Below are 19,825 nucleotides of genomic sequence, written 5' to 3'. Positions count from 1 at the left end.
ATCTCATTGCAGAGCCCTCCCATGCAGCGGGGGGCAGCGGGGATCACCTCCCTCCTGGCAGCACCTGCTGAACTGGGGCTTTCCCCGCACCCCCACGTGCTAGGAGAATTGAATCACTGTCCCCCGAATCGGCCGAATCCAAAGCGAATACTAGCTGCTTTGTACAGGCCTACTGCCTGGTACCTAGAGGTATGTAGAAAAAAACATTTAAAGCTGTCTCTATGTCTGAATCACTGAATCTCTCCGAATTGATTCAAAGGGCTCTGATGTGATTCGGCGAGATTAAAGGGTCCTCTGATTGGATTTGGATTCAGAGATTCAGCCACCGAATCAGGCCAAATCAAATCAGGGACTGAAGCTTTGCAGAGTCCTAATAGCTAATTACCTTTCTCTCTTGTTATAAAAAGGGATCCACAAAGTCTGGTGTTATAATATGCAAGATTGCAGAACAACTAAATCAATCAATGATCTGTTGAAGTTGGGTGAATGGTACAGTGTGTCTGGACTTCAGCAAGGCTTTTGACAAGGTCCCTCATGACCATCTCATTAACAAATTGGAGAGGGTCTGTGAATAGGCTACAAGAATGATAAAGAGCTTGGAAGGCAAGTCATTCAAGGGGAGATTAAAGGAAATAGGAATGCTTGGTATGTGGAAAAGGGTTAAAGTAGGACATGGTAGCAGTCTTTAAATGTCTGACAGGCTGCCATAAAGAAGAGGGAGAACACTTTTTCTTTCTTGCTGCAGACTAGGACATGAACCAGTGGGTTTGGAGTTGTAGCAAAGGAGGTTTAGATTGGATATCGGAAAAACCTGGCAGTGGAATAGATTGACTAGGGAAGCTATGGATGCTCATCACTGGTTGTGTTCAAGAAGAGGTTGGATAAGCATTGGTCAGGGATGATCTAGGAGTAGCTATGTCTGTGCCCTAGTGTGAACATTTCCCATGCATCTGGGGTTGGTGGTTGCCACTTGAGGCCTAAAAGGATTTTTTCCCCCTCCTATTGTTGTGTGTTGCGGGTGGGGTGTAGCTTTCCTCAGAAGCATTGGGATGGAGCCAAGGCTGCAGGTCTTGACTGGGGCAAGCCAGAGTTGCTCCTGGAATTAAAACCTGGAAGTTCCTGGCTAGACGGTCTTGCTTCTCAGGGTCAGACTAGTTGCCACATTTGGAGTTGCAAATGAATGAGTTCCAGCCCTACTTTCCTATGATTCTGTGGTTCTACTTTGACAGTAAAGACATTTGCTAGTGTTGAGTTAAATGCTAGAATTCTCATCCATTCATCAGTTTTTGCAAGCTCTGAAAGTGCTTATTTCTGTTTGCTTTCTTGTATCCATGTGAAGCAGGCTTTTTCCAGGGATGATTGCCTTCTGAAGAAGCACCAGCACTACACAAGAGTTGACAATGAGCTATTTTTAGTCTGACAAATTTCACACTGTGCCTAGAACTGATATGCTCCTCCAGATTGGCACTGACATCCAATTTAATTATTAATGTTAGTACAAGAAAGACTGAAGTTACTGCACATAATTGAAATTGAAAGACATTTGAGGCCTGCTGTGTCAGGAATTTATTTGTGGTGGTGGTTTATCAGGGACTGAGGCTCATGGAGACAGCCATGGATCTGTAATAGGGGGAAAAGGCCCCTATCACTTTCAGAAGGAAAGGGCAGCTGAGCAAGGGCCAGCTGCCACCAAGGAAATGACTGAAGAAATAGAAAGCCAGGAGCCCCAAAGCGATACGTGGCTGCTCCAGAGCAAAGCAGTTATAGGGAGAATGTAGAGCTGGAAGACAGCAGCAGGTGAGTGCAAGCTGCTCATTGAGCTGTGGCTGGGGCTCAGGGAATATAAACCAACCCCGGTTCCTGAGCCAGAGCAGTCAGTCTGGCCCTCACCTCTGCAGAGAGAGGGGTGCCTGACAGCACAAGCTGCTAGAATACAAGCTGCATACCCAAGAAGGTCCTTAGGAAGTGGGGGGGGGCAGCTACTTGGGGTAAGGTTTGGTAGCTGTATAGGGTCCCAAAATGGAGTTTAAGACTTTGAGTTTGAAACAGGTCAGTTGGTGTTTAGTTTCCTTTTGACTGGAGCCTTGGGTTGTGGCTACAAGGAATGGATTGGAGGCCAGAGTGCCTGGGAGGCACTATGCTTTGAGTCCATGTTTACATCAAGTGCCCCTCCAAACAGATGCCATGCTTAAAGATTTGTAACTGAAAGAAGTGTACTGTGGCTATCAACACTAGTTTCTGCTCTCAACACCAAACCTGGCCACCATTTCAGCATTGGTGCCAAAAGACATAGTATAGGCCAGGGGTTGGCAACATTTGCTACCACAAGCCATGGTTCACAACTCGGCCCTCTCCTCAAACTGCACGCTTGCACCTCCCCAGTGATCAGAGGCTGCAAAGAGAATAGAGGAAAAAAAGATAGGCGCTAGGACCCTCAGGATGTTGCCTCCGCTGCGGCAAAGAGAATAAACTGAATGTTGTAGGCAATGGAAACCTGAGGATGCTGCCTCTGTTGCTGTGGCTAGAGCGTGTTGCTTTTTCCCTTACATGCTATAGGCCGATTCCGGTTGCTTCAAGGCATTTGACATCTGGATCTGGCCTGCAGGTTGTATGATTGGTGACCTCAGGTGTAGGCCACAGCACCGGCTCGAGTGCCAGCCACATTGCCAATGGAGCCAGCACCTGCATTCCCAACACAAGTGCCCGAGTACAGAGAGACATCTCTCCATAAAAAGAAGAGGTATATCACTTCTCCAAGCTCAGGGTGCCTAAATCTTTGGCAGAGGGAGTATCACCAAGTTATCCAGCCTTACCAAAGGCCCTATTATTGACTGATGCACTGATTATGAGACAAGGAACTTGGTGACAACATGGTGGATTTTCCTGAGTAATGCAGTCAGTAACCAACCATAGGCTTTTGCACATGCTTGCAGAAAAGGCTGATATTCTGTCTTTGGGAATCCCAGTGTATGCTAGACTATTCCTTATATTTGTTACATTAATTTCCACACCTTTCCCACCATTCCTGTCCTTCTTCAAGGAGTTTTCTCCCAAGCACCTACTGAAAAAAAACAAGTGAACTGATGGGGGAGAGTACAATATGCTTTCATTTATAGCAAGGGCAGTTCTGGCAGGAGCTGATGCCTTTTCTGATCTAGGATATTACTCAAGAATTTGGTTTGATTTCTTTTGCGTAGCCATTTCAGTGTGCAGGGTCTTTGCAAGGAGAGAGTGCAGACTGTGAAATACTATAAAACTATCTGTCATTGAGGGGTGGTTTGCTATTATATCCTGTCTGGAATTTAGTTTTAGTATATATAGAGGGCCATTGTCAGAGGCTTATAGCTTGGCCAGATTTGCATTGATTTTCCAAGGAACAATAAAAGGTGCATTTTTGTCCTTGCATGTATTCCTTTGACAAGTTATTGTCCAAATTCTGGAGGTGCTAACTAGCATTCTTAAAGTAGCTGTGGAAATTTTGTGGCAATAGCAAAACTACCTGAAATGCTGAAACTGTTTTTAATAAAACTTTTAAATAATCTTATGCCTAAGGCAGAGATCAAGCATGGGCAATTTTACTGTAAATTATACTGTTACAGAGCTACCAGCAACAGGAAATGGGAGCTTATAACAGTATTAAATAACCTCTACGGATAGCTGGTGCTAACATCTCTACTTATACTATAATTTTTTAACTCCCTGTAATATATTTCCCCTCTTTTTTGATATTCTCTTTACTGCTAGGTGCTTTCCATGCATAGAGGATCAGAGGATGTGCCTCATGAAAAGAGGAAAGAAAAATGTTTTTCTGGTCAATTTCTTTTCTCAAAAAATAGTAGGAAGTCCTCCAAACCAGATCTTCTGTGTCTGATTTAACAGCAAGGCTATGATAGCAGAGATGTATTTTCCTCCCAGAAGTTTAAGATGTATTGGAATATTATAGTCCAAGTTGTTCTGCTAAAAATATGTATGTAGTAGTCCGGGGTAATACCCCTTATGTTTGTAGGACCAGATCCTCATCTGCTCTTACTCTTGATCCATTACATCCATAGCCACCCACCATTCATCCTCCCTGCCACCAAAATAAAATGGGGTGCCATTTTGCGAGGTCCACAGGCAGCCAGACTATCTCTTCCTTCCCTTGTAGGCACCCAGCTAGTAGGATCAAGCAGACGAGAAGAAAGAACAGAAGAAATTTGGGGATGAGTAGAAAACTGTGTGCAGGATATCATAACAAAGAATTTGGGTCTACAGTTTGCTCACCCTTTCAGCATCCACTTGCTGCCACTGTGACAAGATACTAGGCAATGTGGACCTATAATCTGATCCAGTAAATGTCAGTTTTTATGTTTTCCATGTAGAAGTCTGTTTTTCAGGATAAGTAAGATGCATTTTCAATGCAGATTAATTTTCACCTCAGGACTGTGGCAAAGTAGGTATCCCTGCTACCCGCAGCTACCCCGAACTGTCTCTGGGCGTGCCGGCCACCTGTCTTGCCTGCCACACTTTGTTGGAAAAATAATATGCTGTTAAATAAGGCGGGAGGCTGCCCGTTACTGCACCCTGGGGTGTCTGCGGCTCTGTACCTTCCCTACACTGTGGCCCAAGCCTCACAGATGGCATCCAGATGTTACAGTGTCCCCAGCCTACAGTCAGAGCATGCTTAAGCCACACCGTCAGGCCTCAGTCGCATGCACAGTCATACCGCCCGCCTCTCATTCACTCCACCCTCTCGCACAGGGTCTTTCTCGGGTCAACAGCTTACGCTGCCTTGCTCCCTCTTGGAGCGGGCACCCTTTGGCCATAGGCTTAGCTAGTCCATTCCTTGGGTGGCCGACGTACAGTCTGTTGGGCCTCTCCTGTGACTCTCACCAGGGTAGTGGCCAGCCAATTACCCAACCAGATCTAAGTACGCTCAGGCCCCTTTCAGGTAACACTCAGGGTTTGTATATGTACTGGGCCCTCAGCCGTCTGCTCAGGGCTCCATGCTACCCCCTCTGCTTGTGGTCTTGGGGCTTCCCTCAGGTGGGTTCAGGTGGCCATGGCCGTGCCTGGCCCCCTCTACCTCCGTTGTCACTTGACCCACCCAAAGGTGGGAACTAGGGTTAAGGTGCCCCAACCTACCTTTCACTGGTTTGGTAACTGGCTTGGTATTTCCTGGGGGTTCCTGTGCCACTGGGAGCCCCACCAGGCCACCCACTCCCGGCAGGGTGCAGTTTTAGGTCATGCCCAGGACCAGAAGCCTCCTGACCACCCTACAGCTCCTCCCTTACCTCCAGATGATACCAGTGGCCTTGCAGCCAGGCGATGTTGTTGCATGGCCTCCAGCATCAAAATGCCCTGTTTATATGGACAGCCCTGAATCCAAAATGGCTGCCCTCATCAGGCACCTGCCGGCTGCTCTCTCAGGGCCTTAAAGCGGACCATGCATTATTTAGCTCTGAGATTTGCTCTCCCATATCACTGCACAGAGAATAGTGCCTGAAGGGTCTGTAGCTTCCTTCAACCCCATTTGGAAACCAGCACAAAAATCTTCAAAGGCTTAAGGTTCGTGGGACTTACGATCAAAACTAGCAAAACTCTTCACTGATGCCAGCTATATCCATTTTGTTCCACTGGATCAGAACTGAACTGGATTTTGACACTTAACTCCCTCAGTGCTGCCTGAATAGAAATGCTGCTGTTGCTGTTGCCGCCAAGCAGTTGCTGTTAAAGTTTGAGCGGAGCAGAAATCAAAGGGGGTGCAACTGCCCCCCTCCCCACCAAGATATGTCTCCCCCCGCAAGACCTCCAAAAAGATCTCAGTTTACCACAATTTACTGAGATTGTCTTCTGTCATTTTCTTTACTTATAGTCTTTAGGAGGTCAAGGCAGCTCTTCTGAAGTATCTGGAGATGGCTCCTCATGCAAATAAGATCGTGTCACTTCATCTTCTTTTATATGCAAAGTTGTGATAACATTTTGGGCAGGATGAAGTTGTTTTTAGCAGAATTTAATAGTTCTTTACTAGGTTCACTATTTGCTTTTCTTCCTCTAGGAGCTTTGTAGTGAAAGAATCAGTAGCAAAATATGGCACCTTTATACTATCTTTTGAATTTCCTGAGATGCTTTCAAGCTAGTGTTTGCCAGTCTGTGTGTCAGTACAGCACTTTGAAAAGTAGCTTTCTCAGCAAGTTCCAGTTTGAACTGAAAAATGCTTTGATAGTTTCCTCAAAGCCAAATACTGCCAATTCAGATGGCCAGTCATTTCATGCTCACTTCTTTTGTTCTTAGAGGTATGGCTATCAGGCAGTCTGGCTTTGGAACTGATGCCCATAACCAGCTGTCAGATTTGGGTGCTCCAAATACCATTTGAAAACTTACCTCTACCATTATGCCTGTAGGAATCTTTGAAAATGGTTAAACAGTTTGACAACTGGTATGCTCTGACTGCTATCTATCATGCATATATAGTCATCAGTGGTTCAATTTCTAGTTTGGAGATGGTATCAATTCCAACTCCTCAGAGCCTGTCCTGGATCCAGTATTGCTTAATGTCTTCATTAATGATTTAGACAATGGGGTCAAGGGAACACTTAGCAAATCTGCAGATGACACCAAGTTGGGTGGAGTTACAGATAATTTGGAGAATAGAACTAGAATCCGGAAGGAACTGGATAGACCGGAGAAATGGTCTGCAATCAATCAGATGAGATTCAGCAAGAACAGGTACAGAGTCCTGCACTTAGGATGGATTAATCACATGTACAATTACACACTGGGGAATGAGTGGCTAGGCAGAAGTACGGCAGAGAAGGACCTGGGGGCTACAGTAGACTGGTGGTTCTCAACCTTTTGAGACCCAAGGCACCCTGGATTAGACTTGAGACACCCCTTGGAAACTTCCAGCTCTTACTTTTCACTCATTTTTTAGTAAAGAAAAATAATAGAGCTATTTTTCTGTTGTAAGGAGCTCAGAAAGATCACAACAGGTCAGAATATTTTTAACACTATGTATACTTATTTGAACCCTCTGGGTTTATCTTGTTAATCTTGTTTCCACACCTAACAGTGCTAACATTGTGGGGCAGTCCATGGCATGCTTGAAAGGATCTCAAGGCATCCCAAGGTACTACAGCACCCTGGTTGAGAATCACTGAAGTAGACCATAAGCTGAATGTGAACCAATAGAGTGCTCTCGTTGCATACTTAGGGGCTAGTAGCAGCAGATACTTAGGTGGCCTAGGATTTGGACCTAGACACATACTTTCAGTTGAAGTGGAGAAGGCAGTATATTTTGAGTACTTGCTTATACCCCAAAACACAAGTTTTATTCTGTTTTGACCTCAGTTTTATCAGTCTAAGCTTTCTTGCCAAGTTTGGCTTTGACTCAGCTACTGCAGCAAATGAAAACTAACCTCAGTGATTTCATTACAGCTGTGACTTATTAGTTATGACATAACACAGGCTTGGACCAGCCATGAAGTCCAGGGTGAAGGGGGGGCATATGCTGACGGCGCAGCATGAAGAGGTGGGGGAGTTGCATGCTGGCAGTGCAACCCACACAGGGAATGGAAGGCTGTGTGTTGATAGCACCATCCACATGGTGGGGAGGCAGGAGGGCCATGTGCTGTCAGCACCACCCATTCAGCCTGTACAGTAGGGGATGGAGGTCTGTGTACCTGTGGCCCAGCCCATATGGTGGGAAAGAATCTGGGATGAGAGGAGACACCCCTGCAGTGTGTATACTGTATGGTGTGTGGCCCCTGGCTGCACCAAAGTTGGACAGCCCTGATTCAGCAGATACTTGCATAACAAGATACAAAGGATGAAAGTTTACACCAGTGAAGTTTCAACTGGGAATAAGGGCCTGAATCCTGTTTTGCCTTTAAGGCACATATAACTTACGTGGTTGTGTGTCACAAACTTAGGCACCACTTTAAGAAGAGGTGATCTTTTCCATCTGTAAGGCCATCTCTCAGTCTTCTCATTCTCTCTGCGAGTTGTCTAGGATTTCTTAGCATGATAGCTGTTTTGGACCAACTATGTAGTTGAGATAAATTTAGACAAGCTTAGACATTCTTTCTTAGAAGCCAGTCCAATTCCACGCTATGGAGACCCATGTCTCCCTCCCCCATTCTGTGTATGGACAGAGTTATGGACAGTCTAACACTCTTCCATTAAGTCATGATTCACGCTGCTCCAACTTATCAAAAAGAAAGACACTCTGTTGGGATTCGGTGTCACTGGGGAAGGCACCTGTCTGACAAGAGCAGGATGACCAGCTATTTTTTCCTGAATGGGCTAGTGGTTAGGGCAGACTATAAATCAAAAACAGCAATTTTTGAAAATAAGTCATTTTGAAATTGGATCTTTGGTTCCTAAATAATATAAATATTTTTTAAACTGATACTTATTGGCTAGCTCCCCACATGCTACTGTCACATTCATATAATCACCTTCATTATGTTAACTTTAATGGACTTCATCATATTAACTTCACTATTGATTTGTTCCTCACAGCAATGTCTGACCGGCAGGAGAGTGCCCTTATTGAGCTCATGGTGTGTACAATTCGACAAGCTGCTGAAGCACATCCTCCAGTGGGCAGGGGTACTGGCAAGAGAGTGAGTATGATTGAAACAGTTCAGATTGTGGCATTGCTATGAAATCTAATGTGTGTGTGTGTGTGTGTGTATATATAATCTGGGGGCATCATAGCACCACTGTTAACATGGCAGAACCTCTTTGCTGGATTTTTGTAACCACCTAGTTCTCTTTCAATTTGAATAATTTTGGAGGAAAGTAATAGAAATTATAAATTTGAACATCTTTGAATTTTTTAATTTTTTTTGTTTTGTTTTGTTTTCCTGATCTAAATAGTGTAAAATGGCTGCCTCAGAAAATCACTTTATTCTGATTTTTGGACATGGGGCCAGCTCCTACTCCTCCTATTAGGCATCTAAGTGTGATCCTATTCTACTCTGCTTACGTCTCTTAAAAAAAAAAATGTTAATGCAAAAGGCATGGAGTGCCTCTTCACTGCCTTTTTGCTACTTAGTCTTACAGCTAAGATGGTACTGCTTAACAAGCATAGCTACGTTAATAATTTTCTAGGGACTCTGGTGGAATAGGCACTTGGATGCCTAAGTGACGAAGTCAGTCTACAAAAGCTTATGCCTCTCAGAACCAGTTAGGAACTAAGGTGCCCTGCCTTCTGTCTTAATAATTGGTGGAACAGGATCTGGCCCTGTGGTATCTCATCTTCTCAGATTTTTGGTGAGAAGTGGCAGAAGATGAAAGTATTAAAATATTCCTAGAAGAAAGTGTCATTCCCTGATTTTAAAAGTATGCAGACAGATAAAATCATTAACAGTGGTATAACTGTGTTACTTAGGCCCCTGGCAGTCATTCAGTTAAAGGCATGGTGGCTTCTGGTCCATAGTCCCAAGAGTCACCACCTCCTGCCATGCTACACATGTATGGCAGCAGGCATGACTGTGGGACTGGGGATGAGATCCAAATCGCACCCTATTGCCAGTGCAGACAGTGCCCAGGATCATAACCCTGGGCTCCCTCTGCACCAGCAGTTAGCAAGCTGAGTGCCTGGTGCACCCACCTTGGAGTGGCAGTTAGCTGATCAGTGTTCCCAACATCTGGAGTTTGTACAGCCCTTCACTCCAGCGTGGCTCTGATTCTGGGAGGCCCAGTCAACTGATGGGCACTCCCAGCCTCCAGAGAACTTTGGAGCTCTTCAAGTCTGGCAGTGCCGATCAGCTGGCATGATGGGAAACGGACACAAAATTGTTACATATATTTTGTGTAGTAACTTCTTGGCTAAGTCCTTGTTTGATCACACTGTTAATTACACTCAAGTGTATCATCTGCCGAGGGCTTCAGTTATATCAAGTCAGTTAGCAGTAGTACAGCAAATGCAACAGAAATAGATCATTACTGTCTGCTGTGCCAGTGCTGATTAGACTGATATTCCTTGGCTTAATATAACAGGAATCTATATCACTATTAACAGTTTTTAAAAATAGATCTTGCAGCTTCATCTGATACTGAAATTAAATCCAAGCAAAGTAAGGGTTTCCTAAGTAGCAGATTTTAGTCCATTATAATGGAGTGAGAAAGGAATTTCTCCCATTTCACATAAGTTTACCATTGAAAATTGCACTTTTTGAAATACATGGTTTTTGCCTACCTTAGAAATCAGAACAGCTTGCTGTCTTAGAGAGCACATGGACGAAGGAAAATGACTTTCCTTATCCATAGACATCTAAATCATGCCTGGTAAACCTCAACTCTGCCCAAAGCTGCTCTTTTTCTGAGCAACAAACCTCTCACTGAGCCCCACAGCCTTTATCGTGTCCTTTTGTCTGTTGGCCCCACATACTCCCTTGACTGCCTAGGGCCAGATTCAAAAGGAGAGCTTGGTGGTTAGAGCACGATGCTGGGTGTTTCAGAGATGCAGGATCATGGCCACTGGGTGAGAGAGAGCCTGGAGCCTGGGTTTCCTGGTTGAGAGTCCTAACCACTTAGCTATTCGACTACAGTTTGGGAGAGTTGTCTTCCTCCTCTGATGCCTGTCACCTTCTAGCTATGGATATTTGCAGAGTAAAATTTTAGGATTTCTGCTTACCCAGTGTGCCCAGCTAGCTAACTGCACAAGGAGCAGTACCAAAAACTGTGTGTCAATGCCAGAAGGTGCAGTGGGTACAATTTGGACAGAACCTGTCTGAATCTTGCTTTAAAAGTTAATTTAAGAAACTCAGATTGATATTTCACATCACAGCTCCTTGGCAGTCACACATGGTGACATTCTCTGTGGGTTCCCCAACCCCCCAGCATTCAGGTATGAAATTGTTAATAATAAAAAAGAAATAACAAAAATGCTAAACATATAAGCTAAAGGGAAGGATATGAGAATGTAGCAGTAATTTAAGGGTGAGATACATTACATCAATTTTGCGATTATCTCAAAAACAAGCATTTCAAAAACGTATATTTTAGAGTAAAGATCTAACTTAAATCCAAAATAGGTTGCCATGCTATCACCATGTGATTATGAGTAAGTTCTCAAATATCTGATTTGTAAAGACAGATGAGATATTTTCATAGATATGTATATATTATTCTTCTGGAGACATTTAAAAGCTGGGATAAGGTTGTTTATGTGCCATAACTGATCATTTCAGTGCTTTGACATATTTGCATGGAGAGCTCTGCTCATCTGTTATCTGAGTGCAGCTATGCCACAGCTTACCTGTGCTGTTGGAGTATCATGGCTTTCATTCAATCTGCAAGTCCTTTTTCCAGGATAAAGAGTTTTCTTCTTAGAGCAGAAGCTCACTACCCTTTACCTGTCCTGATGTAACCAGTTCTCCACCCTCTCCCCTTTGCCCTTTCCCCTTTCAGTCCAGCAGCTTTGCTGTGACACAGTAATCTCTGGATGCTGCCAGCCCAGGTGGGATGCCAGGTGCTCCAGTACACCATACCTGTACATCTATTTTTGTCAAAGAAACTGTCAAATCAGTGCCAGTCATCTCAAATCCACCAGGGGAGCGGGCCCATTGCTGCCCTCAGGACACCCCTCAGTGCCACTTATTAATGGTCTGAGCAGGATACACAGATATCAGTGCATCCTTCAAATTCCTGCCTAAAAATAACGGCCAGTAATCTGGGTCCATTTTTTTCTCTTCCTAGGAATCCTGAGAGGAATGTCCAGGGCTAAGTACAGAAATTTATACTAGGCAAAAACAGAGGGCATTTGCAGCTGGGTAGTTATTTCTTCTAATTATTCCAGCTTGCCAATAGTAGCAAATCTGACCTCTGCCACAACAGGAACATTGGTTATCCTATTGGAGAAGGGCCACATTTTCCTAGACGTTGGCTTTTCTGGGCGCAAGCATGGCTCAGAACCAGAATCTACAAACACCCAGTTTCCATACTGTTCACTTGGACCAGACTATTCTAGGGCATAAGACGAGCACCAGCATATGAGTGCCTATGATTGATCCTGCATGGGAAAGCTCTTCTAATAAGCAAGGCTGTTTCCAGGAGAAACCAGTAACAGTTTTTTTGTTGGTTTCCATTCTTGCCCTAGCCCAAGATGGATACTTTTTTGTATAGTGTCTGTTGAACCCCTGCCTGACTTCCTGCACCCAGGTCATGCATCATATTGGCTGCAGTTAGAAGGGACTTGTCTGATCTAGACTCTGGTTTCCATGACCTAAGGACTGCAGAACTTGGCTTGTCTGCAGATGTGACAGGAATGGTTGAGCAGAGTTCCCAATTTGGCTTTCCTTGCACCCCACTAATAGGTACTTCAGCTCTGTGTTTGGGATGCAGTTGGGATACTTCTACTGCTATTTACCTTTCAGTCATTTGGATAATATTGACAAGAGGTTCTGCCCAGGACCTGAATACTGCACCTTTCCCTAAGTGGAACAGACTGGGTGAACTGGTTATGGACAATTTGTTCTGTAATTTTTGCTCTTAATCAAGTTTTTTGCCCACACTGAATCTTCTGGTTGCCATGCAGTGGCACAAGTTCAGCTGCCTGGATGACATACTTTCTCCTAGAAGTGTTGCTATTAGGTGACCTAATTTATATCAAGGTGATCAATAATGGCAGCCATCTCCTGTGCATAGTCCTGTGTATTTACATCACCCAAAATAAAAGACAACCAATTTAATTCAGGGATGATTAGTCTTAGATTTGACTCTCATCAAAACAGGTACAGGATGGTCATTTACCCACAAGGTTTAAATGGCTATTAACTTCAAAGAGTTAACCAGGGTATTTCACAGGTATTGTACTTAATTTGGGACAATGGGCTTGTCCTTCTGTAAGGTCTGGGGTGTGCTGTGAGACAGAAGACTCAAATCTGAATCAAACTGGTCATCTGTTTTTAGCCCCAGGTTCCAGAATGCCCTTGTGGCCTCTCTCATTAGATTTGGGGATAGCCATATTATGGCCAGCTGATTCCAAAATACAGTGGTAGCCACCCTTGAAAAAGTGACTAGAGGGGCTTCAGAATTATCCTGCTTGATCCATCTGTGTGAGTAGCACAGGATGAAGATCCAAGGTGATGGTTGCAGTAAGTTGTCATCTGATTAATTTGTTCCCTTAGTGCTGCCTTACCAGTTGGTGCAGAAATTGCAATTGCTACCATGGAAATAAGCATCTTTTGGTTTTGCTTTACCCCCAAGGATGTTCTGGATCCCATCCTGACACTACATATGAAGGTGTATTCACTTTATCCATCATCCAAGCATGAATGTGTTCCAGATTCCTCCTGCTTATTCAAGAACCTCTTGTTAAAATCTGTTTTACAGTACCCTCTTAGACATTGTTTAGCCTCTCCTTCCTTTCATTTGGATCGGGGAGTCTGGGCAGCTAGTTGCATACATCTCTGACCGTTGCTGGGTGAGGTGGGTCTTGTCCTGTTATTCTCATAAGCCTTCCATGCTTACAATTTGTGAGCTGAAATAGAAACATGTTTCCAATAGCATACTCACCCTCTTGTGAAGGAGTTTCTTCAGCATCTTTTTAAGTCAACTTCTAGCCTGCAGTCTAGAAGTTTTGTCCTAAAGAAACATAGTCCTTATCAAACTGGAATACCCTTGGTTATCCTTCTCTATTATGCTTTTCTTTGTCTTTGAAAGCATTCTTCCTGGTCTCTGTCTTTTCTGCCAGGCCTGGAAGCATATTGCAGGCTTGCATGGATCATGGCTTCAAAGACTTTATTCATAGAGTACAAAGACATTATTCAGCAACCAGCTGATTCATGGCCTCTGTAGTGGCAGCCCTACAGCCTAACTACACAACATTTCCATGGTCAAAACGTGCAGGGGAGTTACCTGGACTGAATGCTTACAGTCTGTCAGAGTTGCATTCCTTTTTTGAACCAAGGATATGATTCAGTTTCTGGAAGTTCATATTAAGCATCTTTTTCTTTTATTTAAACTCTTAAACCAGCTTGTTACTGGTTAATCTTGGAGGGGCAAAACTTCATTCAGTTGAAAGTACTAACAAAACTTCTGTAGACTTCATTTATACCAGGATTCAGCCCCAAAACATGCAGAGACAGTATCATAATGGAAGAAATGTATTTTTCCTGTTTGGTAACTGATATTCATAGGATATATTGTCCCCACATTCACACATATTTCATCTGCGGTGCTTTTCCTTTTCTCTTTCTTCTTTTCTTTAAAAATGCCTACAGTGTTTTTCATTTTGAATTGACAACCGCATAAGAGAACTTGACCCTTGGGTTTACCTATGGATTAAGGACATTAAGACATTTCAGTATTTTGTAACAGTCTTCTCTTCTTTTACAGGTGTTAACTGCAAAAGAAAGGAAAACTCAGATAGATGACAGAAATAAGTTGACTGAACATTTCATTATTGCACTTCCTATGTTACTCTCAAAGGTATGGCTAGCATTAGCATTTCTGCAGATATTTATGACATTTTCTTGCTTACCACGCACCTAGAATAAGACATGCATCTTGATTTTTGGAAGGTGGGATGAGGGGAAAAAAGATCTTTCGTTGAAAATACTGATAATGATAAGCATTTTTACATTGAAAAGGAGGCAGCCACAGCAAGGGGGAACTATGCATCTGTAACTGTTGTGTTGACCCCCCAACTGCAGGACACTGGTTTCTAATTAGGCTTGAATGGGGCCAGGAAGTTCAGTATCAGCCAGATTGGGCCTTGTGCTGACTCAGCGAGTACCACTGGCTTAATGTAAACTGCCAGGCCCCTGTTTGATTCAGGTAGACACCTAGAAGCACTTGTCAAGACAGCCGAGGGCCCAGTTCTGTTGGAGCTGAAATGCCCAGCCCCTCTGCTCTAGCCAGCTGGGCCCTCAGTTGATCACCAGGCACCTTTGGCTTCTCACTTGACTTAAAGAGGAGCTGGGCTGTTCAGTTTCTGCATGATCAGATGCTCTGCTCCCCTCATGTCCTTGCTTAAGACACACCCCAATTTCCAGTAGCTATTTTAGGGGTGGAGGGGTGTGTCATATGTGAGTAAATACAGCATATATCTGTGTGTATATCAAGTGTGCATGTGTTTGTATGTGTATATATGTGCAGGTGTGTATGTGTGCTGGGGCAGATCCAAGGGAGTGCAGTAGCATGGATGTGTACTCCCTTTTCAGTCGACCACAGTATGAGAGCAGCAGCTGGGGACTTTTTTTTTTTAAATCCTCAAAGCAAGTAAGAATTCCTTCCTCCCTGCTCCTCCATGCTCATCTTCCATCTCCCACCTTTTTTGCCCACCACTGCTACTGTCTCTGGCTGTCCCAGGGACAGGGGTAAAGGTCCAGAGCTACTCCTGCCCACCCCAGCTTGACTCCCCATGGAGTTGGACTCAGCCAGAGTCAACAGCAGCAGTGAGCAGATCACTCCTCCCTGCCCAGTCTCCTTGGTGTTCCCTGCCAATCCAGGAGCAGGGGCAAGGGAAGGGAAACTACCCACTCTTGCTACTGTTCCTAGCTCAGCCTGGTTCCACATTCATCCTGGCTTCAGCAGGGTAGGAGCAGCTCTGAAGTTCCGAACCTCTTCCCTGAGACCAGCTGGGGACAGCAGCAGTGGTGGGCAGGGGTTAGCGGAGAGGGGAAGGTAAGAAGAAGAGCTTTTTACCTGCTTGAGAGACTTGGAAAAAAAAGTCCCCTGCTGTTTCTTCTGTGGTGCAATCTGCCCGTCCTGGAGTTGGGGGCCAGAAGAGCAGAGCGTGCGCCATCCCTGCCGTGCAGGTCTCTGCTTCCACACCCCCTTTACAAAACCATGGATCTGCCCATGTGTGGGTATGTGTATACATCCAGCTACATAAATAACTTCTTAGTTCTGTAACACAGTGATTTTTCTTCCTCTTTTTCTTTTGTTTTGTTTTCTTTTGTTTCAATAATCTGTAGTATTCCGCCGATGCAGAGAAAGTAGCAAACCTTCTGCAAATCCCCCAGTATTTTGACCTGGAAATCTACAGTACAGGCAGAATGGAAAAGGTATGGTACACTGGTCTGCAGGAGCTCTGGTTGCTGTCAAGTGGCTAACAAGTAGTGATACACCACTGCTGTAGTATAGTGGCTCCATCTGAAATAGTATTTAGTAGTCTTATCCTGTTTTAGTTGATGCTTAACAAATGGTTTGAGTTTCATTGTTTAGGTATTGTGAAAACTAACTTTCCTTTCTGATCTACAGCATCTGGATGCCTTGTTGAAACAGATTAAGTTTGTTGTGGAGAAACATATAGAATCAGATGTTCTAGAAGCTTGCAGCAAAACCTATAGCATCCTGTGCAGTGAAGAATACACCATTCAGAACAGAGTTGACATAGCCCACAGCCAGCTGATCGATGAATTTGTGGATCGATTCAACCATTCTGTAGAGGATCTGTTACAGGAGGTTTGTTCTCTTACAGTGAACGTAATCTGATGATCTAAAGTGGACTAAGGTAAATAGTACAAAGGCACCCTCAGTGTGGAGCAGGGGCTGGCAATCTTTTCAAGCTGCAGGCCAGAACAACCTGGCTCCAATCTGGTGTGGGCCGCGTACTTTTATGATGCATCAGCAATGAGGAGGGCATCTGTGCTGAGGCCAGGCAGCTAAGAGGTGTGCCAGTGCCATTTTTTCTAGACCCGCACTTCCTGACTGGGACACAAGCACAGTTTCCAGCTAGGCAGCTGGGAGCTGCACCCAGGCTGCTGCTGCCACTTCTCCCCAGCCTCTCACTCTCTGGCTGTAGCACAAGCACAGTGCCCACCCACCTGCCCCTTCCTGCTGGGTTGTGCAGTACCCGAACACCTGGAAGCTGCTCAGCTCCACTGCAGCTCCTCACTGCCCAGCTCCAGCACAGGCAGAGGCAAAGCCTTCCAGCTCCACAGCCCAGATCCAGCCCACAGACCATATTACCTACCTCTGGCATAGAGCAAGATTGTCCACATAGTAAGCTAGTATAAGCTAACTATTCCACAATTACTATTCCAGAGTATTTCTTCATACAGGCAAGCCCATAGAGAAAACAAAGGCAGAGAATTGTCCCAGAGAATTTCAATCTAATATTTAGTCAATACTTAATGGGTAGCTAAACAGATAAATAGGGGATTAAAAAAGTAGGCATTTGTGACCACAGTATTACCTGTAGTCCCATACAGGGAGCAGAAGGAAACTTAAATTGTCTGGACTAGAGAAGAGGGCTTGCTAAAAATTTGTAAGCAGTATTTTTAAATAGTTTGGAAAAGAAGGAAAGAAAATTTGAAGGGATAGGAGGTATTTATTGTGTCAGTTTACCCATTAAAGGCATCTGGGATTTTTTTGTGGTAGGGTGGAGATTGTCAGTGAAAGGGAAATGTGATATGTGAGGATTCAAATATGCTGAAAAAGGAGGGAATCCTTATGGGTCATTCCTTTTGCATTTTGGAACTCAACGTGGTGGAATGTTACCCTTATAAACCCTAACTATTCTTTTAAAGAGTTCTATAATTTGAGGGACTCTCCTTGCATTTTAGGCAGCAAATAGGTAGTACATAGAATTTACTATCCTTTTTTGTGCTTAATAATATTATATACTTACATGCTATTATATACATTTATAGTAATAATTTTGAATAAACCATACACCTAAGTAGGCCAGATCATTGTTTAGGTTGCGGCCCACTAGGCCATTCTATCCAGCACATGGGGCCCCTAAAAATGTAGGAAATTAGTATTTATCTGCCCTGGGTTGCCTGTCATACGGCCCTTGATGGCTGCCAAAACTCTGTAAGTGGCCCTCTGCCCAAAATAATTGCCTACCCCTGTTTTACAGCTTTGTACTAAAGAGTAAAACTGGTTTTATATTGTGTTCCTGGCAGTGGTGAAAAACATATTAGCAGTCTTTGAAAGATTAAATATAGAGCTGACCCTTAAAACATGTACACAGAATATGAAAAGCATAGCAGGCCCCTTTCATCATGTATCATCATGATGCAATTCTCAAAATATTGAAAGGAATTTAGGATCTTCTTCCTTTTTATTTTAATTCATTTGACTTTAAAAATACAACTTTATAATCATTGTTAACAAAATTTAAGTGTAAAATAGTTAAAACCTGTAACAAAAATAATCATCATCTGCAAATATTTCTTTTGATATGATTAATAGAATCATAGAAAATGAGGGTTGTAAAGGACCTCAGGAGGTCACATCTAGTCCAACCCCCTGTTCAAAGCAGAACCATCCCCAACTAGATCATCCCATCCAAAGCTTTGTCTAGCTGGGTCTTAAAACCTCCAAGGCTGTTTGATTACTTTATGGCACATGCACTCCAACCGCCCCAGAAAGTTGTTCTCTGGGATTTCCTGCACAGGTTTGGGCCCCAAAGCCTGAAGAGCACCTGCCAAGCTTCCCCTGATTACGGAGATGCACCTCCAGAACATATCTCCATAAATGGGGAAAGCCTTTGTGTGGTGGGGTGGAGGGGGAGGAGAATCTTCCAAGTCCTTTCAGACCCTAAGAGAAGCCTTGATGTATAGGATTGCCAGATACCTTCCAAACAGAGTAGCCTCTCAATTCAGTCTTTGCCCTGCACATTGCAGGCACCAAACCCTTCAACCGAGAACTCGATATTCTGTCATACTGTCCTTTCCAGAAACTTGTCAAGTTCCATCTCAACTGATCTGATTAAAACTTTCACACTGTGGGAAAACCATTTTCTGTCTAGCTTTAGTTTTGCCATTTAATGCACTAAAACACACGTTTACAGTTAGTGGGTGATGGCATACTAAAAAACCAGAATAGAATAGGAATTCTGCCATTGTTTTTTGTGCAAAACATGTATGAGCTTCTGTAGAGTTTCAGGGTTAGATGGAAGGTATCATTTGGATCTACTTTTAAACCTGGAATCAGACTAATTAAAATACAATTTAAGGTATAGAGAGAGATGACAACTGTTTTGATATAAAATTATAACAATAAACTGTTACAATATAACGGGTTATGTCTTTGATTCTGTAGGGATACAGGTGTAGCAAAATCATTGCATTTTCAACCCTGTTTCATTCAGGGTCAAAGTTACAGCACATCAGCTACCTTGAATCACTGCAGGATCATGAATATATAACAGCTAAATTGTTGCAGGTGATGAATGCTCCTGAGCAGAAGTTCCCCCTCTCTTTTTAAAGTGGTTAAGAGGTACATTTGTGCTTACCCCATAGTCTCTGAAAAGAATGAGTTTAAAACTTGGGACTTAGGTTTTTTCTCAGACAGTGACTTCTCTCATCATAAGCTACTGGTGCAAATTTTAACACCATGATGTTTCTTAACTTTGTCAGACAGTCCTGCTGATTTCTTAGTTCTACCCAGTGATTATTTCAAATATATATTATTATTTTACACTGAGAAATCAAGACTTCAAGCATAGCATAGTGATTGCAGTATCATAAGGCTGTTTAAATGTCTGTGTAAGATGCTTAAATGTAACTGTTCTTCACCATACACTTCCATAAGCTTAGTTATATCACTCAGTCCTTGATGAATATGCTTTCATTTCCAGGGAGAAGAAGCTGATGAAGATGAAATATACAATGTGCTTTCCACTTTAAAGAGATTAACTTCTTTTCACAAGTATGTGATTTTACTTTGATCAGCTTTGTCAGGTGATGATGTATATTTTAGTCAATAAATATTGATACCAAGGAAGGACAGATCAGGAAAATGATTTGCTAATATGAAAGATTGATGAATGCTAGGCAACATCCATCAACACTAGAGATTTGATGCAGCAAAACATGTATATATTTTAAGTCCAGGTGAGATCAGTGCCTTGTAACTCTTTTGTTTAGGAGTGTGT

General features: G+C 43.5%; 1 protein-coding gene across 1 annotated transcript in view; it reads left to right on the top strand.

Moving 5' to 3' along the window:
• The window catches only part of STAG1 (stromal antigen 1), a 241,072-nt gene that overhangs the window by 159,858 nt on the left and 61,389 nt on the right, over window positions 1–19,825 (top strand). The window contains exons 15-19 of the mRNA XM_019542857.1: window positions 8,503–8,606; window positions 14,329–14,421; window positions 15,912–16,001; window positions 16,198–16,401; window positions 19,529–19,599. Coding sequence (XP_019398402.1) covers window positions 8,503–8,606; window positions 14,329–14,421; window positions 15,912–16,001; window positions 16,198–16,401; window positions 19,529–19,599 — 562 coding nt within the window. The remainder of the gene's footprint in view (window positions 1–8,502; window positions 8,607–14,328; window positions 14,422–15,911; window positions 16,002–16,197; window positions 16,402–19,528; window positions 19,600–19,825) is intronic.

Source organism: Crocodylus porosus, unplaced genomic scaffold (genome assembly GCF_001723895.1).
Source record: "Crocodylus porosus isolate Cpor-Errol unplaced genomic scaffold, CroPor_comp1, whole genome shotgun sequence".
Classification (NCBI taxonomy): Eukaryota; Metazoa; Chordata; order Crocodylia; family Crocodylidae; genus Crocodylus; species Crocodylus porosus.
Note: the sequence above shows the minus strand (reverse complement) of the source record. Positions and strands in the feature narration are given on the sequence as shown.